This window comes from Dama dama, chromosome 5 (genome assembly GCF_033118175.1).
Source record: "Dama dama isolate Ldn47 chromosome 5, ASM3311817v1, whole genome shotgun sequence".
Lineage (NCBI taxonomy): Eukaryota > Metazoa > Chordata > Mammalia > Artiodactyla > Cervidae > Dama > Dama dama.
In genome coordinates, this window is record NC_083685.1 from 114,559,914 (window position 1) to 114,584,159 (window position 24,246).

At 54.5% G+C, this 24,246-nt stretch overlaps 1 protein-coding gene, 1 long non-coding RNA gene and 1 other non-coding gene across 10 annotated transcripts in view; 1 reads left to right on the forward strand and 2 right to left on the reverse strand.

The window, feature by feature from the left end:
* Positions 1–23,996, reverse strand: part of ARHGAP27 (Rho GTPase activating protein 27) — a 37,388-nt gene extending 13,392 nt beyond the window's left edge. For 2 of the 7 annotated variants that reach the window (XM_061144266.1, XM_061144265.1), the window contains exons 1-3: positions 23,795–23,995; positions 22,712–22,845; positions 20,767–21,441 (exon numbers count right to left, since the gene is read on the reverse strand). In XM_061144266.1, the coding sequence (XP_061000249.1) occupies positions 20,767–21,423 (657 nt within the window). In that variant the 5' untranslated portion in view covers positions 21,424–21,441; positions 22,712–22,845; positions 23,795–23,995. Of the gene's footprint in view, positions 1–1,915; positions 2,259–15,653; positions 15,805–20,766; positions 21,442–22,711; positions 22,846–23,794 lie in introns of those variants that run through there. The other 5 variants (XM_061144267.1, XM_061144271.1, XM_061144272.1 and 2 more) reach the window with 5 other exon arrangements.
* Positions 2,152–5,986, forward strand: LOC133057594 (uncharacterized). Of its 2 annotated transcripts, none has more exons than XR_009693051.1 (2): positions 2,152–2,244; positions 4,767–5,986. It is a non-coding gene; the product is annotated as an uncharacterized LOC133057594 (long non-coding RNA). The 2 variants fall into 2 exon arrangements; XR_009693050.1 differs by having other exon boundaries at positions 2,163–2,244; positions 4,624–5,986.
* LOC133058083 (U6 spliceosomal RNA) lies at positions 16,692–16,798 on the reverse strand. Its single transcript, XR_009693207.1, has one exon. It is a non-coding gene; the product is annotated as a U6 spliceosomal RNA (small nuclear RNA).
* Positions 23,997–24,246: the final 250 nt, after the last annotated feature.

Here is a 24,246-nt window from a genome sequence, read left to right on the forward strand (position 1 = left end):
TCTGTTCGTTGTCCATCCATCTGTCTACCTTCTCTGCCCCCTCAAAGGAAGGAGATTCTTGAGATCTAGACCCAGGATGATGTAACTGACCACAGTTGACCCCCCAGCAGATGATCCAATGCCCTGAGGCACACAGCCAATCCACCAAAAACACTCACTGCTTGAGTGAAAGTGATAGTGTTAGTCACTCTCTGTGATCCCATGGACTGTAGCCCACCGAGCTCCTCTGTCTATGAGATTCCCCAGGCAAGCATACTGGAGTGGGTTGCCATTCCCTTCTCCAGGGGATCTTCCCGACCCAAGGATTGAACCTAGGTCTCCTGCATTACAGGCAGATTCTTTACAGTCTGAGACACCAGGGAATGCAAGTCAATTCCATGCCAAACTTAGCGACAAGCAAAAACCAAGCATACCTAGCACTTGTGTGCCGAAACTAGAGAGTCTGTGAGCTGCGACGAAGGATCTTGCAGGCTGCAACTAGGACCTGACACAGCTAGATAAATATTAAAAAAAAAGAAAAAAGAAACCCAAACACACCTGACACTACAGGAGAGACTGGGGTTAGCTCTGAGCAAGAACTTCCTGAAAATGAGCATTCAGGTACAGAAACTAAGAAAATCCTTGGGAGGACAGGATGGAGGCAGCAGGTGGAGGCAGGTGGATACTTAGACATACCTCCTACCCACCCCAGCTGGACCCACTGCGGCAGTGGCCTTGCTCGTCCCTGGGACAGGAGCTGGAAGGGAACCAGTGAAGGAGACAGGCTCTTAGACATGGGGATTTGCACTTGGCCAGGCTGCTGGCCTTGGCTGAGTCCACGGGGAGTCCCAGGCTGGTCGGGCTGATGGGAATCTTGTACAAGGAACACCCCCAGCTGGTACAGAGGAGATCTGGGAGGTAGAAATTTAGAATCCCCTTGTGACAGGGCTGTCAGCAGGAAGAGAAGACACAGAATTACACCGTAGGGCTCCACACTGCAATCTGAGGCCAAACGGGGGCCGGGCAATGCACCTTAGAGGGAAGCTCAGTCTAAGGATTGGCGCTGCCCCAGAGACACAGGCTGCCTGGGCAGGTTGTGAGGGACCTTCTTGCGAGGTAGGCAAGTGGAGCCCAGCCCCTGCTAGGGTTGCCGCAGCCCTGCAGAAAGAGCTGGGCTGAAGTAGCCCTAAGGCCCCTTCAAACTCTAGAACTCTCTGTACAGCCCCCACAGTGCTACTAATAAAACAGAGGTGCCTTCCTCTCCTGGCGCAGCCACAGCCAGGTGCAGACTGGCTCTTGGAAGCCAGGTGGAACCAGGCTCTCCAGGCCCTCAGGCCTTCCAGGGGGGAGCTCGGCCAGACTGGAGTGGGGCTGCCTCCCCGCCCCCTACTCCTGGAGGCACAGGCCAGATGCAGACACAGCCCGTCCACCGGGCCTGCCTGGGGCACCAGGGGCTCTGGGGGCCCACACGGCAGGCAGGTGAGAGTCACAGGGGACACTGAATGGGAACGAAGAAGTGGTCTCCCACCTCAGAACCGAGAACAGAGCCAAGAGGGGCCCGGCTGTCACCACACCCAGCTACCCAGGTCCCCCAGCCCGCCAACCGTTCTCATCACCAGTCTTTCCTTTGCCCATAAGCAGGTGACAGGCTTGCCCCTTTCTCTGCCCCACCTCCCCACTGTCCACCATCCCCAAGCCATCACCGCCTCTCAGCATCCCTATGCCACCCCCGGGGAGACAGGTGGGGTCTAGGAGAAGGAAAGAGGAAAGAAGGGAGGAGTCCCAACCTCCGTGAGGCTCCCAGTTCCTGACTCTGCTCCCTGAGCTCCTAACGGAGCCAGAGGACGGAGGCCCGACCGGCAGCCCCTGGGCCCCACAGGTCCCTCTGCCATCCCCATCAGAGGCTAAGCTCACCCCCGGTGCCAGGGTCCCCTACCTGTCCCCGCAGCTCCCGACTCTTCCTCTTGGTCAGTTTGGAGATGATGTCCACCATCCTGTTCCCTCTGAGCTGCTGGGATGCAGCCCTGGGAAGGCTCTGGGGGGTGGAGTTAAGGGGTACAACCACAAGACTGGCACAGGCAACAGGGAAACAAGAAGTTGCCTTGAGATGGCGGGAGGCTGAGCCTCCAGCCCATTTCCTGTCAGGTCTGCGGAAGTGTTGCCTGAGACGGAGGTTGCCTGAGACAGGGTGGGGGTGCCTCCGGTCGGGGGTATTTTTATGTCCAGGGAAACCACGGACCACCCCACTCGGCGCTCTGATTACCAGTGAGTTCTGAATCCCAGGCCCAGACACAGCCATGGGGCAGGCTTCATGGAGGATGGCATTAGGCCTGCGGGGGGCGGGGGGGAGGGTGGGCTGCACAGATGGGGGCTGCCAGAGGGGGCAGCTGGAGCCTGAGCTGCAGGAGACTGGACAATGAGTGGCCATCGACTCCCCTAAGGCCCAGGGAGGATGTGACGGAAAAGAGGAAGCTTACATGTGGGGGGGGGGGGCGGGGAGGAATATCTCAAAGAGGAAGGGGTTTGGGCAGATGTGGTCTCAGAGGGAGCTGGGTCCGGATCCCTCCAGCCACGTGGAGGACCGGAGGGGTTCTGACCACACCGCCATCTACCCGCCTGACCGCCTGGGTCTGCCTCCTGCAGCCTTGGTCACCCAGACGCATATGTCCACCCCCGCGGGCGTGCCCACACACATGCACAAGTATGCCCAGGCCCCATCCCCACTCTCCATGGGCCAGAGAAAGGGGGCATGGACTAGCTCTCCCATCCAACCCTGAGAGCTTCCTTCTAGCCTCTTGTCTCTTCACCCCTCAGCAGGTGGGTGCTCACAGAGGACACAGCCTGTCTGTGGTCTGTCCTCCAAGCCCTTGGGTCCATCTTGTCTTCATTAACCCCCTCAGAGGTGCTTCCTCCTCAGCCCCAAGTGCCCCCGACCCGCCAGCCCGAAGGCGCTCCAGCAGTGGCTAAGCAGGAAGCTCTGACCTTCACCCTTTCACCGGGATCCCAGGGCCCTCATCTCCCATATCAGTCATCCTCTAGCCCCGAGCCCTGACTCTCCTTTCTCCCCGGCCCACATCCCCCGGCTCTCCTCCCCTGCGCCCACTGTGGGCTCAGCACGGGGACACCCAAGCAGAGCCAGGCCTGGCATGGATTCGGGGTGTGGGACACTTGGGGAGACCCCATCCAGAGCAAGTCTGGGGCCTGTGCCCTACTCTGCCCTCAGAGTTCCAGTACCGCCTCTCTACCATCGCCTGTGCCCCAACCTAGAAGCCAGCAGCCCAGGGACACACTCATCCCCTCCGAGAGGCCTGGAGTCCTCACACTTGTTACACGTATGACACGTCACTTTGTCTCCACCCGGAGGGCCAGGGTACACACACACACACACACACACAGCCACCTAGAGAGGTGCAGTCAAGCCGGAAGACAGATGGGAAGAGCCACTGTAAATTCCAGGGCAACTGACCAACTAGGGAGGAGCTGGGGTGGGGAAGGGAGACAGGAGGACAGGGGTGGGAGCCCAGGCCCTCGGTACTGTCCTGCAGGTGCAACTGGGGAGCAGGGTCTGCTTGCGGCAGGAACCAGGAGCGACAGGGTCTCCTGGAGGCAGAGGCCAGGATTGAGTGGCGGGAGGAGGCTGGGACCACAGGAAAGGCAGCCAGCACCCCACCCCCTCCCCTCCTCTGTAAGAGGCTTGGCTCCCAAACCTGGGCTCTCCCCCTGGGCTCTGGCCCCACACTCCAGGGATGGAGCCAACCCCACACAGATCCGGCAGGTCTGGGTTACAGAGGAGGCTGCCCCTCCCCCAGTGAGAGGAGGTGGTGACCACCGCAGCTCCCCCGGGACTCCCCGGGGTCCTCCTCGCTCACCACACCCTCCTGCCTCCAGAGGTACATGCTGGGGGAGGGACCAGAAGAAGTCAGCAGCATCTCACCCATCTTCCCAAAACCCTCACTGACATGTCCGGCCGGGAGCAGGTGCAACCGGAAAATCCCTTCCGGTCTCTGGGGCCAGAGGCAAGAGAAATGTCTGTAGACCAGTGCCTTAGCCCAGGGACTGGCCAGAGGGGCTGGATGGAGGAGGCGGGACAGGACCTCCTGGGCTGACTCTGGGCCTGAGAGCCTGCTTTCTGCCATCCAGCTGGGATGGGTGGGTGGTGGTGAGGAAATGAATGGTGATCTTTGCCCCCAGGGACTTAGCCGTGGACAGAACCGCCCCAGGTCTGGCGTCTGCCCCTCCTCTGAGCACGCCTTCTCCAGGACAGAGTCCAGGTCTCACTCCGTACCCACCCCTAAGCCAGAGCCACGCTTTCACCAACGTGCGGTGGGGAGGCTGGGGGTCAGCCGGCAGGGGTTCTCAAACCTTAGACTACAGGTAGCCATGCCTGGCCCCACCCCACCAGAAGCATCTAGTGTGATGAGATTCCAAATGTAAATGACCTGGGGTGAGGTTCTTCTGGAATTGGGGCAGAAGCTCCATTCAATTAAAAGGAAAAAAGAACAGAGATGGAGTCCAGAAACCTGGCATCTTGTGTAGACTCTGCCTCAGCTTCTCTCTGGGAGACCCCTGGGATCTCTGGACCCCTGGGATCTCTGGGCCTCAGTCTCTTTATCCAATGGGTTGTCATTCTCTCCTCTCTCATAGGGTTGGTTGGTGTGAAGGAGCCAAGCTGATGCCCTAGTTCCCACACCCGCTTGCAGTTGTGGGGAAGAGAGCAGGGTTACAGTTCTGCTTTTCTTTGCTTTGGGTTTTGATTGAGTGCCCTTGGTTTTGGACTCTGCCCCTAGCCTCTTGGTGACCTCGAGAAGCTGTCTGGTTGGCCTGCTCCTCCCGGGTGAGGCCTAGGGTGGAGCCCCTTCACCACTCACCATCGCCTGGGCTCTGAGGAAGGCTGGCAGACACCCAGGAGGTTTCCTGCTGCCGGGCTGGGAGGAATCAGAAGTCGTCTATCGGACTTCCCTGGTGGTCCAGCGGTTAAGAACCCATCTGCCAGTGCAGAGGACATGGGCTCGATCCCTGGTCTGGGAAGATTCCATGTGCCACGGGGCAACTAAGCCCATGTGCCACAACTACTGTGGCCTGCAAGAGAAGCCACCGCAAAGAGAAGCCGGAGCACAGGCATTAGAGAGTGGACCCCAGTCACCACAACTAGAGCAAGCCTGCACACAGCAATGAAGACCCAGTGCAGCCAAAACAATTAATTAGTTAAAAAGAAATGGCTCAAGGACCCTCCTGAGCCAACCTCAGGAGGTGGGACAATGTGGCAGGGTGGTCATCTTCTGCCGCCCCCTTCAGCCAATCTGCACCTGTGCTCACCTTGCCTTCTCCCTCCCCTGATGGGGGCTCAGGGTCCGCCTGTCCAAGCTGACCTCCCCAAGCTGAGCCCTGGGAACCCAAGTGACTCTCATCTGCTCAGGAGCTGCCTCATCTCAAATCTCCAGTCCCATCCACCTGACTGCCTCTGTCCCTTTGGCATTTCAACAAACTCAAGGTCTCTCCACCTTGGAAAAAAAAAAGTGTGCCCCTGGTGAAGGAGGAAAAAGAACAGGCTCTGTCTTGAAAGCAGGATTCCATCTTGGGCCAGACTGTGGACTTTGAGCCACAATCTCTGCGGTTTGCCCAGTATCTATGGAAACCACATACCAACTGGAAAACCAGGCCCCCGGAAGGAAGAGCCCCAGGGCTCTCCATCCCTAAAAGAATACCCTAATTATCTGTGAAATCGAATAGAATCATAAATTCTATTATGCTTATTGGGGTATGACCACAGGCCTATTGATAATTGTCCACTGTTAACTACCTAGGCTTAAGGCATATGAATCACAGGTTAACTTGGATTGTATCTTTCTTTTTCCTTTGTTCACACTAGGTTCAGGGAGTCTGGAGAGGTGGGTTTGGGCACATATGCTTAGGGTATATAAGGTTTTCACAAAAACTGGTTGGGGTCCTTGGCTAAGAAGAGACTCTGCCTTGTGCCCTCCGGTGTAATAAACTGAACTCCACTATCTGCATTGTCTTTCTGAGTGAGTTTGTTTGCTGGAATGCATGGCTACAACACTGGAACCAGCCCTCCCCTCCTTCTGTTCAGAGCCAACTTCTCAAAGGAGTCTGTTCACCTAGCATCTCGCCATCTGCTATCTCAGACCTCCTCAAGGTCTCAGGTCTCCCTCCCTCCCTCAGGTCTCCCACAACCTCAAGGGCAAGTTTGGTCCCGGTCTGGCCTGGCTCATCTCGTAGGTAGTCTTTATCATCCTCCCGCTCCTGGGTGCCTCAGGCTGTGGCCTCTTGGTCTGCTTCCTTCCTCTGCCCGTCTCCTGAGTGCTTGCTATCTCATCTCTGCCTCTCACCCGACTGTCCCGGGAAAGGTCAACCCACTCTATTAGGTTAACAACTTGCAACTGTATTTCCAGGTTGAGCAATCCAACTGCCCGGGGATGTCCTTGATACACTGAGAAGATACGCAAACTGAGTTCATCTTCCTCCTTCTCCCCATCTCAGCATCACCTCTGGTGCTCAAGCAGAGACCTACAGTCACCCTTGATTTCCTGTTTCTCTTGTCTCATCTGTCTCAGAGTCCTGGTGACCCTACTTATGGAAATCTTTCAGACTCACAAGTCCCCAGGTAACACCAGGGTTAGAGGAACATGGGAACATCACCACAGGAAGCCAACATTCAAATCTAAAACAGACATTCTGGGATGTCTCTGGTGGTCCAGTGGCTGAAACTTCGAATTCCCAATGCAGGGAGCCTGAGTTCAATCCCTGGTCAGGACACTAGATTCCACATGCCACAACTAAGAGTTCACACGCTGCAACTAAAGATTTCATGTGCTTCAACTGAATATTCCGCATGCCACAACTAAAAAAGATCTCCAATGCCTCAAGGCAGATCGAAGATGCCATGCACCCACTACTAAGACCTGGTGCAGCCAAATAAATAAATATTTTAAGAATAAATAAAATAAAACAGACATTCTACAGGAAAACTGGTCTGGTCTCTTTATCCATGTCAGGGCAGAAGGAAAAGGAAGGGGTTGTCTAGGGAGAGTTCAATCAGATGCAATGAATGCATAGGATTAGATCCTGGTTTGAACGGGCTATGAGAGACTTGTCTTAGGATAATGGGGGAAATTTGACTATGGCCAGAATCTTAGACTACATTAAGGCATTAATGTAATGGTATCACAGTTACAGAGAAAAAGATCATTTTAAGGAGATGCATGCTGAAGTTTTCAAGGCAAGTGAAGTGAAAGTCGCTCAGTTGTGTCCGACTATTTGCAAGTCCATGGAATTCTCCAGGCCAGAATACTGGAATGGGTAGCCTTTCCCTCCCTTCTCCAGGGGATTTTCCCAACCTGGGGATCGAACCCAGGTCTCCCTCACTGCAGGTGGATTCTTTACCAGCTGAGCCACAGGAGAAGCCCAAGAATACTGGAGTGGGTAGCCTATCCCTTCTCTCTGACCCAGGAGTCGAACCGCGGGCTCCTGCATTGCAGGTGGATTACTTTGCCAACTAAGCTATCAGGGAAGCCCTGATATCAGGAAAGTTTTCAAGGGTGAAATATAATGAAGCCTGGAATTTACAACTTTTATAATTTTATTCTTGGCAAAAAAGATAGAACAAACATGGAAAATAGTAATAATCTAGGTAATAGGTATAATTATATTCATGTCAGTATTCTTTTTTACTTTTTCATATGATTGAAAAATTCCATAATAAAAGGCCAAGAAAAAACCTTCAAAAAAATTTTTTTTAACTCTTCTTGTGTTACTACTCCACAAGGTATTCATTATTTCTTATCTGGAAACAGACCAGCCCTTCCAGCTCCCCTCTGTTCCCAATCTATCACAGACAAAGGAATTTCTCTCCCTTTAAGACACAGTTCTGGGGCCAAGGATTCTGGAAATATGGCAGCTTAAACATGCCCTGCTTCTCTTGCCCTCCTAACTGCTACCCTCTACTGCCCAAACCAAGTGGGGCCTGGGGAAGATGAATGGGTGGGACCTGGCTGGCACAGGTGAGAGGCCCTGAGACAGGCTGGGACCTGGGAAACCCCAGGGCAAACTATGCCTGCCATGGGACCCTGGAGTGAAGGCAGGGTGAGCCTTGTCCAGACCCCTTGCCCCCAGGAGCTAATGGGGAGCCAAGTAGGTGGGCCAAGCAGCCTCTGTGCTTAAGGCTGGTCTTGCCAAGGAGGCGGGAGACCACTACTGCTCTAGGGACCCCCACGAAGTGGGGCGTTCTAGCATCTCACCTCCAGCCCTGATGAGCCAAGATATCACTTGGCTCTAATCACTCCTCTGATGGGGCTGGAGAAAGGTGGGACAAATGGAGCTACCAAACAGGCCACTGCTATCAGACCCCAGCATGACCAGGACTCAGGACACCCTAAAGACACCATCACAAATCATGGCGGGAAGAACTTGTCAGTATAAAGGGGGATGGGACAACTGGGTGACCATCCAGGAAAAAAAAGACAATTAAAGATGAGTCTATACCTCACCCTGTCCACTCAGACATACCCCCAAAGCATCAAAGATTCATGTTAAAAGTGAAGACATAACAATACTCAAGGAGGAAAATATGAGCAAAATTCTCTATTAAAAAAAAAAAGCCTTTGTAGCAATGTTCTAAATCTAAACACCATAAGATAAGTGGTTTATACACTTGGCTACACAAATGTATTTCAAGAAAACTTGAGTGGCAAAAAAATATCATTAGCAAAGCCAAAAGATGAACTTTGACAAGGGATTACAGCTCATGTAATAGGCAAAGGGCTATTTTCCCTATAGAAGGACCACCTAGAAATCAATTTAGAAAAAAGACCAATAACTCAATATATAAATGGGCCAAGGACAGGAACAGACCATTCACAGAAAAAGAGAAACAAATAGTCCTCAGATACATAAAAAGATGCTCATTCCCACTGGAAAGAGAAATGCAAACTCAAGCTACCTTAAGATAATGTACTTTATGATCAGATTGGCAGAAAATGATATTTTGATGACACTCAGTTGGCAAGGCTGAGGGGAGACAGGTGTGTTCATTTGTGTTGGTGGGAGAGCAAATTGATATAAGCCCTGAGTGCAGCAATTTGTCAACATCTAAAAAATACCTACTGTTTACCCTTTGCCCCAGCAACTGTACTTTTGGGATTTCACTGTGATTTACCTGTACAGGTTTAAAAGATTATTTATTATAATGTTGTTTGTAATAGCAAAAGATAGGACACAATCCAAGCGCCCATCAGCAGTGGTTTCTGGTTAAATGATTTAAGCTACGTCCCTACAATGGGAAGCCATGTAGCTATAACGAAGGATACTTTCTATGTACAAGCTCCAGGGCACACGGTTAAATAAAAAAGGCAAAAAATAAATAAATAAGAAACAAGATGTCCTGCATACTATTGTCAGGCGAGTGTATGCTCCTCGGTTCTTTGTCTCGTCACAACAAAAATTTGGAGTGACGGACCTTAAAGCCCCCTCGGCGGGTTACAGCTCTCGGGTCTCGAACGGACTGTGTTATAGCTCTTAAATAAATCAGTGTTACAGCTCTATTTTGTTTAGATAATGGCAGGAAAATCCATCTTCCGAGGCATGAGGGCACGTCGACCCAAAGACGCGAAGAGAAGAGCACCCCATCGCGCGGGAGAGAGACAGAGAGAAGAGGGCTTTGGCTCCTCTTTTTATGTTTCTCTGTTCCTGGGCCTGTCCTACGTAAATTGGGCCAGCCAGGAGTGTTGTTTGTTTTACCTGAGGTTCTCACTCTGGTCCTCGGACCTTCCTTTGTTCTATTTTCGCGGGCTTTTCCCTTTCAGTTCTTTTTAGCCACCGCCATTCTGGACTCCTTTTCCCTATTCTAACTAACACTATCTTTGTGTAAGACAGACAGAAAATAATCAATATATTATACTAGTCTGTGTTTGCAGAAAGCAATTCTGGGAGAATAGAGAAAGAAATGATTAAAGTGGTAACTTTTAAGCTGATAAAGAACAGGGCAAGGAAGCCATGATGTGTATGAGAATTATTGCTATATACTTTTTAATGCTTTGATTAAAAAAAAAAAAAACACGTAAGCATATAACCTAGTTTAAAAGAAAAAATGCGTACCTTGAGGCTATTCGCAAGATAGAGGGCTGGAAAATACAATTACAATGTGAACAACAAGAAGAAAAAACTCTCTGAGATTCAAGTAAGGCACAAAAGAAGAAGAAAAGGACTGCTTTAGAACTTTAAAATATAGTGTTGTACTACTAATTGGAGGAGAAGATAGTTACTCTTGATTTCAAATGTGTGGCCTGGGAGATCAGGCCACACATATCTCTATATCTCAAACCTCAGAGCAAAAGCACATAGAGGTGGAAGTGAAGAGGGAAAAGATAAGAAACTGGGAGATCCAGCCAGGAGAGCCAACATGCAAAGGAAAAAGGAAAAGAAACAATAGTCATGTTAACAAGTAGATTTCCCTAAGCTGAAAAACAGACCCAAGTCTACAGACTGGCAGGGATCTGTGAGTTCCAGATGGGTCGCTGAAAAAAAGAATCCTCATCACACACATGCTCTAGAACACATTGGATTAGGAGCCGGAGGGAAAAACAGAAGCCACTAATAATGAGGAAAGTACAGAAAGACAAGAGATTAACAGAAGGAGAAAAAAGGGAATCAGTAGCAACCTCATCGAAGGGGAAAAGAATACCACAAGGTAAACCAATAAATGTAACATAAACCACTAGTAATAAAATCAAGGACAGTGTATCAATTGTTAAATGAAATGTGAACAGACTGAATTATCCCATTAAGAGACAGCTTGGGTTTAAAAAGCAGTGATATGATACACACAAGAAATATGCTTTTTTTTTCAATTAAAAAATGATAATGGTTGAAAATAAAAGGACACAGAGAGATACAAACAAGTGAAAAGCTTAAACCTGAAATTCTACCTTTCTGTTATTAATATGGTCATACTTCCTTTTTATTTCATTTTATTTTACCTTTTCACTTGCTGGTATCTCTCTGTGTCCTTTTATTTTCAACCATTATTATTATTTTTTTTTTTTTTAAAGAAGGCTGAGTATTGAAGAATTGATGCTTTTGAACTGTGGTATTAGAGAAGACTCTTGAGAGTCCCTTGGACTGCAAGGAGATCAAATCAGTCAATCCTAAAGGAAATCAATCCTGAATATTCATTGGAAGGACTGATGCTGAAGCTGAAGTTCAAATACTTCAAATATTTGAAGCTGAAGTTCAAATACTAATGCGAAGATCTGACTTAGAAAAGACCCTGATGCTGGGAGAGATTGAAGACAGGAGGAGAAGGGGATGACAGAGGATGAGATGGTTGGATGGCATCACCGACTCAGCGGGTATGAGTTTGAGCAAGCTCTGGGAGACGGGGAAGGACAGGGAAGCCTGGCGTGCTGCAGTGCATGGGGTCGCAAAGAGTCAGACATGGCTGAGCTACTGAGCAACAGGCACTAAGCAGGATAAAAAGGGATATGACATAGTGATGCTGCTGCTGCTAAGTCACCTCAGCCGTGTCTGACTCTGTGCTACCCCATAGACGGCAGCCCACCAGGCTCCCCCATCCCTGGGATTCTCCAGGCAAGAACACTGGAGTGGGTTGCCATTTCCTTCTCCAATGCATGAAAGTGAAAAGTGAAAGTGAAGTCGCTCAGTCGTGTCCGACTCTTAGCGACCCCATGGACTGCAGCCTGCCAGGCTCCTCCTTCCATGGGATTTTCCAGGCAAGAGTACTGGAGTGGGCTGCCACTGCCTTCTCCTATGACATAATGATACAAAGACACAATTTGTGATGACAAGACAGTCAAAATCTGTATGCTCCCAATAGCATTATAGTTAAATCGAAGAAGCAAAAACTATTACGAGAAAAGGGTTTCCCTGGTGGTCCAGTGGTTAAGAATCCAGTTGCCAATGCAGGGGACATGGGTTTGATCCCTGGTCTGGGAAGATCCCACATGCCGTGGAGCAACTAAGCCCATGAGCCATAACTACTGAGCCTACTCTCTATAGCCCATGCGCCACAAACAAGAGAAGCCCCCACTGTGAGAAGCCAGTGCACTGCGATGAAGAGTAGCCTCCACTCATCACTACTAGAGAAAGCCTGTGCATAGCAATGAAGACCCAGTACCACCAAAAATAAAAATAAATGAATAAATAAACCTTTTTTTAAAAAGCACATGAAGCACTTTATAGAGAGAATTTGAGATGGAGATTTAATAAATCTCTATCAGAATCAGAACAAAAGAAGAAAAGAAGCATATAAAGAAAATGTATTTGAATGATCAATAAACTTGATTTGATACATATGGAACCTTACATCCCTTAAGTATACAAAAATATTTGTATAGAAAATATACAGGGACTTCCCTGGTGGCCCATTGGTTAAGAATCCGTCTGTCAATGCAGGGGACACAGGTTTGATTCCTGGTCCAGGAAGATCCCACATGTAATGAACAACTAAGCCTGCAAGCCACAACTAGAGAGTTTGTGTGCTGCCAAGATCCTACAGGATGTAATGAAGATCTGATGCAACCAAAGAAAGAAAGAAAATGTACAGGTTTTCCCTGTCTTTGAAGAACTTTGAAAACTTAAAAAGAAAGATTATTATTAAAAAAAGAAAAAGATTATTTACTAGGCCAGAAGGAAATCCATAACAAAAGTAGAACTTTTACAAATCTAGGAAAAAAAGGAATACTAACTTGGTAAAATAAAAAAACTGCCAAAAATAAATAAAATAAAAAGTGACATGGCCAAAATTAACTAGCGAACCAGTGGAAAACCTGAAAAGACTAATTACCATTGATGAGCAAAATTAATAAATAAAATCTGCCACTGACAAAGCACCAGGTCCAGAAGGTTTCTCAGGAGGCTGAATTGTAGAAGTCGTTAGAATTCACCTCTGAGATCACCTCCTTGGACAGGATTGTAGATTTCCCTCTCACCTGAGAGAGTGGGATGGGGTGGGGTGCTTCTTGGACGTGTCCCCCCATAGCACTCTGCACTGGAATTCAACACAGAATAGTGTAACTGTCATTTATTTGTCAGTCACTCCTTCTGGAATGTAAGCTACCTTCATTCCAGGGACCGCCTCTGATTTTTCATTGTCTCCATTACCTGCTTTTTACTGAATCAAGAGATGTGGAAGCAAAAAAGTGCAGCATAACTGTCAGTGTACACTGGGACAATCCTATGTCTGTAAAACTCCCCAACATGTAAGCCTAGGAAAGCAGAATGGATGGAGAGAAACCACAACCCCGAATCATTAGATTGAAATCCCCCCCATTATCCAAATATTTGTAATGGGGTTAAACTACCTTTATGGGTTTTCCTAGTGGCTCAGATGGTAAAGAATCCACTTACAACGCGGGAGACCTGGGTTCTATCCCTGGGTGGGGAAAATCCCCTGGAGGAGGGTATGGCAACCCACTCCAGTATTCTTGACTGGAGAAACTCCATGGACAGAGGAGCCTGGTGGGCCACAGTCCATGGTCACAAAGAGTCGGACATGACTGAGCGACTAAACACACACACACACAAACTATCTCTATAGGGGAACGTGCCTGCTCACGCGCTTCAGTCGTGTCTGACTCTGCAATCCCATCGACTGTAGCCCTCCAGGGTCCTCTGTCCATGGGATCCTCTGAGGCAGAATGTGAAGGGAAAGTGAAAGTCGCTCATTGTGTCCGACTCTTTGTGACCCCATGGACTATACAGTCCATGGCATTCTCCAGGCCAGAATACTGGAGTGGGTAGCCTTTCCCTTCTCCAGGGGATCTTCCCAACCCAGGGATTGAACACAGGTCTCCCGCATTGCAGGCGGATTCTTTACCTGCTGAACCACAAGGGAACTGGGAGGTATTCTCCAGGCAATACACCCCATGCCCCCCTTCAGGGGATCTTCCCCACCCAGGGATTGAATCCATGTCTCCTATGGCTCCAGCATGGCAGGTGGATTCTTGACGCTGAGCCACCGGGGAAGCCATAATGGGGGAAACAGTACTTTGCAAATTCAGACCAGGCAACAATCCTCCAGTTGTATAATGAGGAAGGAAGATGGCTGGCAGGATTGGAGGCAGGCACCTCTCGGGCCCAAGTGCCTGCAGCCTCCAGGACAGACACGAAGCCTAGACACATACCCCTGACCTGCTCCCCTTCATGCTTGCTGTGGACCTTCAGGCAGCGGAAGGAGAGATGCAGGGCGGCCGCATGGAGCCCAGAGCTGGGGCTGGACAGAGGGCCCTGCAGACCTCACCTTGCCAAGGCAGCAGCTCTGGAAATCCCCCAACACCACAATCCTTCCTCAGTTTGGAAACAGAGTCTCTGAGTGTTAGCAAGCACCCCTCCCCGGGACCCAGCCCTAGCACCCCCATTACCCTGGACACCAACAAACATCAAGTGTCCCCTCACTGCTCAACCTAGTAAAAGTGGTGTTAGTCGCTCAGTCTTGTCCGACTCTTTGTGACCCCATGGCCTCACCAGGAGCTCACCAGGCTCCTCTGTCCATGGAATTCTTCAGGCAAGAATACTGGAGTGAGTAGCCATTCCTTTCTCCAGGGGATCTTCCCGACCCAGGGAACGAATCCCGGTCTCCAGCAAGCAGGCAGGTTCTTTACCATCTGAGCCACCAGGGAAGCCCCACCTAGATCCAGCTCCAAATCGCCCCAACACTGCTGTGGAACCGCGACCGTGTTCTGACCACCAGGTACCCCCAGTCATGATCATGGGCTTTCCCGTGCCCAGGACCTGACGCTGACCGGCCATCGGGGTTGGCATTCAGTACCGACTGCCCATCCTCTCCCACTATTGGACCGACAGCTCCAGGAAGAGCAGAGCAAATAAGAATAGGGTGAAGCAGGCTGCCGGAGCTGAGGGAGGAAGTGGGGAAGCAGGTGGGCTTGCCACGGGATTGTCTCAGGAGGCCTGGGGGCTGAAGGGAACCAGGTGAAACGAGACCCAGGCTAGGGGTGGGGTTGGGGGAGGGGGGACCACCCAGCGACAATAGTCTGCAGGGCGGGAGGCTGTGCCTTTCCACCTTGGGAACAGTGGGCAGGGAGGGCTCTCAGTGGCCAGGAATGTGGATAAGCATGGGAGGGAGGGTCCCCTAGGACCTACTCTTTCACAAACCAGGTCACAGGCTGGGCAGCGGGGCTCTTGGGTCAGCTTGGGGCTGCAGATGAGTCATGGGAGGGTGTGTTCAGGCCAGGTGTAAAGAAACCAGCCGGGCCACCCTAGGACAGCTACCCTAACAGGGCAGTGGGGAGAGCTGTTAGAAGAGGGGGAGGACGGACAAGGGGACGCGTCAGTCCCTCCACTTGGCCTCCGCGCCTCTGTTCTGACCAGCCCCTCCTTTTCAGAAGCCCCCTCTCCTGCCGGCTGGTCCCAAAGGGGGATCTACCTGGGTCTGTCAAAGATCAGTTCCCTCATCTCGGTCACAGCTCCCTGGGGCTGCCCTTGGAGTCTGTCCCATGGAGTGTGGGCCGGGATCCACAGAGAAGGGCAGGGCTCGTGGCAGCAGGGGTCCCCGGGTGGGTTCTCTTCTGGGATGGGCTCACGGAATGATCGGGAGGGCACTCAGGAAGGTGTGAGAAAACCACTGAGGCGCGCCCCTCCTCCCCCAGGGTCCCGACTCCAGGGCACATTTCCTGGTCACTCACCAGTCCTGGCTGAGGAAGAGGAAGGAGCGCCCTGGGGCTCCTAGCAGTCTGGAACCTGCTCAGGTGCGGCGCCTCCTGGGCTGTTTGCCTGAGACACTGCGGAGGCCGGGGCTGTGACCCCTTCCTGCCAGTGGCCAATGCCCGGCGGCAGGGGCGGGCTCCAGTCCAGGTGGCCGGCTTGGCCCTTCCCACCTCTGAGTCATTCTAGGGTGTGGTGGTGACCACACCCTGGAACCCCCGGGGCAGGACGGCCCCTGGCCCAGGGGTGGGCCCTGCAGTAGTCTCTGGGGAGGAGTCACAGAGGCCCCTTCCTCACCTGGCTTCCCCAGGCTCCCAGACTGCCTCCTGGCAGCACACGTGTGTGTGTGTGTGTGTGTGTGTGTGTGTGTGTGTGTGTGTGTGTGAATGGTGGGGGGGTGCGGGGAGGGCGGGTAGAGTCCTCCACTTTCCTCCCCCTCCTCCCTCTCTCCCTCCTCGGAAGGGGTGCTTCTTCCTCTCTCCTGTTTAGTTACCGATTGTGTCCGACCCTATGGACTGTAGGCTCCTCTGTCCATGGGATTTCCCAGGCAAGAACACGGGAGCAGGTTGCCATTTCCTTCTCCAGGGGATCATCCTGGACCAGGGGTCGAACGCGTCTCCTGCATTGGCAGGCGGGTCCCTTATCACTGAGCCACCAGGAAGGTCCTCTACCCTCTCCTGGGACATCTCATTCTCCCACCTCACCATCAGGCGCAGAGAATTCCTGCCTCCTCCCTGCCCTGGTGCCCATGACAGGGCACCTCTGAAAGGTGAACACGTGTTTGCTTTGGGCTTGTACTGTCCTTGCTGAGGGGAACGGGGTGGCCAAGGCTGAAAGCCTGGGACTCAGCCGGGGTTTGGGGTCTGGAGGAATGCATCTGATCTTGACACCGCCTCCTCCTGGCTATGTGACCTTTGGTCAGTCACTAAACCTCTTTGAACCTCTGTCTGTACTCAGGGCAAATGTGGGGTGTGCCCAGGCCTGCCTTCCGAGCCACTGGGAATGAGTTGTTTTGTTTTTGAAATATGGAACACTTCACGAACTTCCGTGTCATCCTTGTTCAGGGGCCATGCTAATCTCCTCTGTATTGTTCCAATTTGAATTTATGTGCTGCCAGGGTGAACACTGGGAGGGTGAGAACTCACAGGATGAATGAGAGCTCATAGAACTGTTAGCCCCTTTGAGACAGGGGTTGTTGCGTCTTCCCAGGCCGTGTGTCCCAGTGGCCAACCCACAGCAGGTGCCCACCATGTGCTAACCTAGCTGAGTGACTGGTGAAATGCCCCAGGTGGTACAGTCCCTGCCTCTGCCAATCATCCTGCCCTCCTCACCACCCTCTCCCGTCATCCGACGGTCCATCCACTGGACACTGTCCCCACCTGCTCTGATGACCCCACGTCACCTCCATCCACACATCCCTCCCCCTCCTCCCCTTCCCCCCTCCTCTCCCCCCTCCGCCTCCTCCCCCTTCTCCCCCTTGCTCCTAGCCTCTGCTCCTCACTTCTTTCTCCTGGGGTGGAATCTCTTCATTTACCTCCTTGCCATCCTCTGCCTCCTGTCTTCCTGCCCTTCTCAGGAGATTCTGGGGAGCCTCCACCCAAGATTTACACCCACATCTGGCCACACAGCGTCTCCCCTGTCTAGTTTCTGAGAATTGTCTTCACTCTGCACCTGTGTCCTCAACCTTCATTCCTCTGCCCCTTTGCTCTCTGCCTTCAGCAACTCCTGGACCAGCTCCTGATAAGGTAGCTGCGGACCTTCTGGCGGCCGCTTCTGATAAAAGCTCAGTGGCCTTTATCTCACTTCTCTTTTCTCCTGGACACTCCTTGGCTTTGGGGCCAGTACTCTGCTCGCGTTTCCTTCTTGTTCCCTGGCTGTTCCTTCCTCTTTCGCTCCTCTCTCCTCCCTCTATCACCCAAACGCTGTGGCCCTGGGGCTGTCTCGAATGCAGTGGCCCCGGGACTGTCTCAGGTGCTCTTGTCCACACCCATCGCTCCACTATCACACACCGAGGGCCTCCTCCTGGGCAGCAGTCCTAGCTGTCTCAGACTGGAACCAGGCACGGACAGAGTGGGCATCGCATCTTTCCTCCACCGCCTCCTCCCCGGTTATCCAGGCCTCAAACAGCACCACTGTCAGGGCCAGTGTGAAAACTGGGAGACTGGAACTCCTCCTGATTTCCTACCCACCCCCTCAGCCCACTGGCCACCAGGTCCCACCCAGCCTGCCTCCCAAATCTTCCGCCATCGCTGCATGCCTGGGAGACCATGAAGGTCCTCATCATTCTCCAAGGCCCAGCCGCAGAGGTCTTCCCTCAATCCCCTTCCCCTCTCTGCTGAGAGCTCTCCAATGGCTGCAGGATAAAGTCCAAATTCCTGCCAAGAGCCCATGAACCCCTGCTCAGCAAGACACTATCCACTCCCGACCCCACACTCCCCTCCTGAGCCCCACCTGTAAGATCCCAAAGGTGCCACATCTTCTCACACCTCGCCTCTGCCCACGCATCTCAGCACCTCGAGTGTAGCTCCATCACAGACGGCCTGTGCCCCACACTGAAGATCTGTCCCTTCCTTCCAGTCTCCCAACCCAGACAGTGAACCCCCCCAGAGCTGGAGCTGTGCCTCGGTCGCCTTTAGATCCAAAGGCGGGTATTCCATCAATTCATACTTAGTGAATGGAGGGGAAAGGTGGGAACTTTCTCCTCCAAGGAGGTTATGGGCAGGCTCGCCTTTCAAGAAACTCCTTCTCTAAGTGCTGCTGTGAACAGAGAGCAGGGTGGGACTTCCTTCCCAGGAGGGAACCAACTCCCTTCCCCTGGAGTTTGTCCTGGATGGAGTGTAAAGGGAGGCCGATAGCTGACACTCAAAGAAAACATGGCCACAGGGAGTGTGGTCTTATCTCCACTACCCCAGGGAGGAAACAGGACCAGAGATGCTAAGTGACTTGTTGAGGTCACACAGCGAATTAGGGCCAGAGCGGAGGCTGAGCAGAGCATCTCGGTGGAAACCCAGGTCTCTGGCAGACACCCCAGTTCCTCCCTGCACAAGCCCTGATCATCTATGTCCATTGACTCCTACATACCACTGCAGCTGTGGGAAGCTGGAGGCTCGAGGCGGAGTGACCCTGGCAGCTGGGATGAGTTTTCTTTGAGCTCAGGAGGTACTGGGATCTGGACGGGAGGTCTTCCTCTCCCACCGTGGTCCTGGGTTCTGCCGTGGTGCCCCTTGGGCAGACTTGCAGAGCCTGGGTTCATGGTTAAGGGAGCTGCCTCTCCTCGTCCCTCCTCAGCACATTCCATAAGGCTCTGGCTCAGGCTCGATGCCAGGAGCTGGGGTTCAGAGAGCAAGGCCAGTCCCCCACCTCTAGAAGGGAGGAGTGCACCTCCAAAAGCCAAATAGATATTCCCACCATCACAAGGTCAGAGAGTGTGGAGAGGTGCGAGAGCCTGCCGAAGAAACGGAGCGGCGCCGAGGGCAAGGAGAGCAGGCGTGCAGCCATATATTCCAGAGAAGATGGAATAGATAGATGGTGGGCTGGCAGAGGCGCTTGGCGCAAAGGTTCCACTCCATCACCCTCCACCTCCTCTGCTCTCTCCCCTCCTGGTCCGGGTCCTGATCTCGTTCCTTACACGCCGCACGTTGTTCCCCATTCTGGCCACCAGAGGGCGGGTTGCCTCTTGCAAAAACTGTAGCAAAGGCGGAGCGGGCCCAGAGGAAAAGATACCCAGTGGGACCTCAGCCAGTCTTGGCAGACCGCCTACTACGTGTCAAGCACGTCCACGCTTCACCTCTTTTAAGGCTCTGAACAACTCGAATCCTTTGATATTGTTCTGCGTGTACACAAGAAGGCGCCGTGGTGGGGGGAATGAAGTGACTCGTTTAGCAGTTGGCAGATGACCCAGCAGAGTCAAATTCGAGTCTGTGTAGCCTCAGATCCTGAACACTGCACTATAAGAAGGCCAGGGGCCTCGCAGATGGGGACGGTGCCTCCTTCCTCTGGGCATCCCAGACTCAGCCTCTGCACGTGGCAGGCATCAATATTTATTATAATCATATCGGGTCCAAAAAAGGAAATCAGAGACTCACAGGTTTCAAGAGTCATCTCTCCACCGTCCCCTAGCCTCTTGGTCTAAACGCAAACAGACTCTGAGAGAGGAAGTGGATTGCCCATAATTACACAGCTGCGGCAGATGTCAGAAGGGGCCCTGTGCAGTCCCCCCCACCCCGCCCCCCGCCCTCACCCCATCTCTCCCGCAAAAGTCCCTAAACTTGAATAAGTCTGGGCCAGCAAAGGATTCTGAGGTTGTAAGACTTTTTAAAACGTGCCCCTGTTTTAAAAATAATATTTAAATATTATTTCAGAAATCCCCAAATTTACATAACCCGATTCTGAGGCGAAAAGAATATCCTCACTATAACTGGACTTATTTCTGAAACAAACCCATCGAAATTGAAAAAAAAAAAAGGAACTAAAATGTTGGAACCAGCCAAAAAAGGAAGCAGACCCCTGACTTTCACATCCATTATCACCTCCGACACTCAAGCTCATGTGAGAAACGCGCGGCAGGTAGAGCCGGCGGCGGTAGTCCGCCACCATCTCTTATTTCATTCCAGATGTGTTTTGGAATGGTTTGGATTTTAGAAGGGTAACGGGCCCGCACCTGCTACAGGTGACGTAATGCTCCCAGCAAGGCTTGGGCGGCACCGTATGATCGGGTTTACTTGCATTTCTACAGCAAAACTTGAATATTCACACTAAATGGGGTATATTAAGGCTGCCCACGGCCGCACATCGGTTCAAGTTAAATTCTGCCGTTAACTGAGTTACAAAAGCTCTTTGAGCGCCAGGGAGCCTTGGCATTTGGGAACTGGAGATAAGAAATCTTGAGTGAGTCTGTACCCCTCTGGTTTCGTGGTTGAGCAAAGTTAGGCTCGGCGAGAGCGAGCTGGTCCAAAGCCGGCAGACACTGCTGCTCCGTCGAGCCGAGACGTAAGGCTCAGGGGGGTCTCCCAGCGTCCAGGCTTTTAGCCGGCGGAAGTAACCCCCGCCCCCCCGCCCCGCCCAGTCTCCCCACTCCCGGCTCCGGTGGCGTACCTGCTCCGGCCGCTGCTCCGTCGGCGGGCCGCGCACGTCCCGGATGGCCTCGTAGACGTTCTCGGAGTCGCTGCGCGCCAGGGGCCGCGGGCACACCCATGAGCCGGCCACGCTGCAGGCCTTGAAGCCGCCCCCGCTCCCGAGGAGGCCGGCAGGGGGCGCCGCGGTGCGGGCCAGGTCGTCCAAGGACTGCGCGGGCCTCACGGGCGCCGCGGGCCGCGTGTACAGGCAGGCTGGCGAGCCGGGCGCCAGGCTTCGACGCTGGGTGGCCGCGCCCGGTCGAGCTCGGCCGCACAGGGAGCCCGCGCGGCCCCGGGGCTCGGCTGGGGCGCCGTCGGGTTCGGCAGGCGCCGACGCGCTCACGAAGCGGTAGTCATAGGCGAGCGGTTCGGGAGCTGCGGGGCCCTGGAGGGGCGCGGGCGGCGGCGGGGCGGGCGCGGGGTGGCCGAGGGCCGGCAGCTCGCGCACGTACTGCGCCGGCAGGTAGAAGGGGCGGCCGCCCGGCTCGCTCCGCACGTGCCACCAGTGCTCCGTGCTGCGGCGCAGCAGTCGGTAGCGCTCGTTGGGCTGGATGGCGACGCGGCGCCCGTCCTTGCCCGTGTACTCGAAGGGATGCTCCACCAGCACGTACACGTCCCCCTCGACGTCCGCCGCCATCGCGGCCGCCGCGTGTCCCTGTGGGCGACGAGGAGGAGGGGCGCGGAGGTCAGGGCCGCCGACAGGGCCGCGCTCCGCACAGGGGAGCCCGAAGACTTCGAGTCCCGAAGCTACAATCGTTGTGTACGTTCGGGCCTCGGTTTTCCTATCTCGAAAACGCGGGGCTTGGATGAAATAAATCTCTACGGTTCTAATTCTTACACGCAGCGATGGAATTAAGACAGCCCGTTCATTCTGCGGCCTGGAGTATAAAATTCTATCCCTCGGTGGGGAGACGGTGGCTAACACCGGTCCGGCTTTAAAGCCAGGGAAGCGTTAAGGCTGGTTGGGGGGGTACTGCCCGTGATAAAGTTGACATCACCTGTGCATAAAAACTGACTGGGCCTCAGTTCCCGCATTTGTAAAGTGGGAAAAATAGCCTATACCTCCATCCCGCCCTGTCCCGACACTTCCAGGAGGCTTCAGGGGATCGCGTCCTTGGCAGCTCCTCTCGCCCCAGCTACGCACCCCGGCGCGTGCGCCCCAGGCCCGAGGGGGACAGAGTTGGGGCGCCAGGTTCTGGGAGCGGCCCCCGCTTCGCTCTACTCTGGGAGTGTCCCTGCCCTGCGTAGTCCAAGGGCCTTGGCATAAGGGGCCGCGACTGCCAAGGCCGGGGAAACCGGTTCTCTTGGTTTCTCTTTACTTCCCCGGCGGCTTAGCCACAGATGTGACCCCGGAGCCCCGCCCTCCCAGACCGACCAGCACCGCCCCCTGCGCTCCGGCTCCCACCTCCACGTCCAGAGAGAGGCTTGGCCTTCGCGGCCTGCCCCCTGCCCGCGATCTCTATATTGCCCCACGAGAGTGGCCCCTAGAGAATGCACTCTTTGATAGTGACTATCCGTGCGGTGTACCCAAGGGACCTCCTAAGTTCTCCCGGAGTGAACACCACAACCCACTCTCCTGGTGTGTCGGGGGAGCGGCGGTCACAGCCCAACTGGAAGCCCGTCTATGAGGCTGGTCCCTCCAAGCCTTTACATCGGCCACACCGACTGCCCCACGATGGTGACCTGGGACCAGCAGGTGCAGGTGGGAGCGCGGCCTCTGGTTGAGTCTGAGGGACCCGAGGCACGGGGTCTGGCCGCGGGGCGCCCAGCGCTCCTTCTCTACTTTCTCAAGCTTTCCTCGACGGGGAAGGAGTGTAAACTGAGCCACTGAGCACTCTGGGCCCTGGAGGCGGGGTCCTTGAGCTGACTGGAGCTAAGCCAACCCTTCTCGCCACCTTCCCCCGGAGCCCCTGCCGCTCACTCACGTCGGCAGGGCCGGCCTCGCGGAGCCCATGGGCGGGCTGGGTGGAGCCGGCGGATGGATGCAGGTTAGGGCCCTGCCATCTCCTTGGGCGGGGTTTTCAGACGGCTTGGCTGGAGAGACTTAAGGGAGCTGGAGCTGGCAAGGAGAGCAAAGAAGGTGAGCGACGCTCGGAAGGACCGCCTTCAATTCCCGAAGCGGCGGTGTCTGGGAGGGGCGAGGCGGGGCCTGAAGAAATCCGCCTGGGCCGGTGGGGCCTTGGAGGCGGGACCCGAGCAGGAGAAGGCCTGAGGGAGGGGCGGGGGCAGGGAGGGCTGCGGCCGAAGGGGCACGGAAGGTTCACGAGTGGAGCCAAGGGAGGATAGGGTCCGGCCCCCGCCGCGCCCCACCCCCACGCTCGGGATACGGCTTCCAAGAGGTTCTGCGTCCAGCCGACGCGATGCTTCAGGACTGCTCGCCCTGGCTTGCGGTCTAGCCGGAGCGTCCCCAGTTCTAGCAAGGTTATTTGCATCCTGAACCACCCAGATTGCAGGCACTGCCGCTCTGGTCCCATCCTCGTCCTCCCCAGGCCCTTTCCGAACTCAGCTCGGCCAGGCCTGGAAAAACTTGGAGCGGGGTTCCCACTGCAGAGACGCTCCCCGGAGCGCGTGGTCACTGACTGGGTGGGGAGGGGACCCGGTCCTCGGCTCCTTCCCCGATCCTGGGGGGAGCGAAGAGGAGAGGGATCGGGGAAGAGGGGAGGGTCCCTGGAGCGCGAGGACCGACCCTTCACCAGGAGGTGCCCTGCGTCCACGGCTTGGGAGACAGACAAGAGTCGCAGCGGCGCCCACGCCTGGGTCGTCGCAGGGGGCCTGGACCTGGGCCCCTCCTGCCCCAGGACGGCGGGCAGCCCTTCGCTTCCCACCTCCTCCCGAGCGAGGGGAAGATCCGTCCCGAACCGCCCTCCTTCCAAGACCGCGCAGCTCCCGCTTCTGCGCGGTGTGCGAAGGGCTGACTCTTGGTGCTGCCGGGTGAGGACCCCGCCACCTGCAGTCCCCCTCCCCACCCCAGATCAGCACCCCCGCCCAGTCCGGCCCGGCCCAGGCACCTCGGGGTGTCCGCTCGCTGGCCTGGCCTCCACTTGTCCTGGCAGGCGCGCGGGGGGCTCGGCGTCCCGTGCTCCCTCCTCCACAGCCCAGCTCCCGCGCTGCCCTGTTTCCTGTTCAACAATATAGCGAGGGAGGCACCCGCGGAGAGCACCCGGCAGAACTTCCTCCCGGGGCTGGGGCTGCGGCTGCGAGAGACAATCCCCGGTGTCCTGGCTTCCTGTCCTCTCTGGGACGGGCCAGCGCCCGAGGAGCGCAGACGCCACCCCCTTCCCCTGCACCTCCCGGGGATACTGGGCCACACCTGGCTGTCTCCTGGAGGAAGGCAGCAGAGCCAGGACGGTGGGATGAGCGGGGAGGAAGCCGGGCCAGATTTCCCTCCACTGCTGCTCTACTCCATCCCCTTTCCCCCACCCCTGGCCTTGATCCTTGTGGGGGAGGAGCCCCCCCCCCC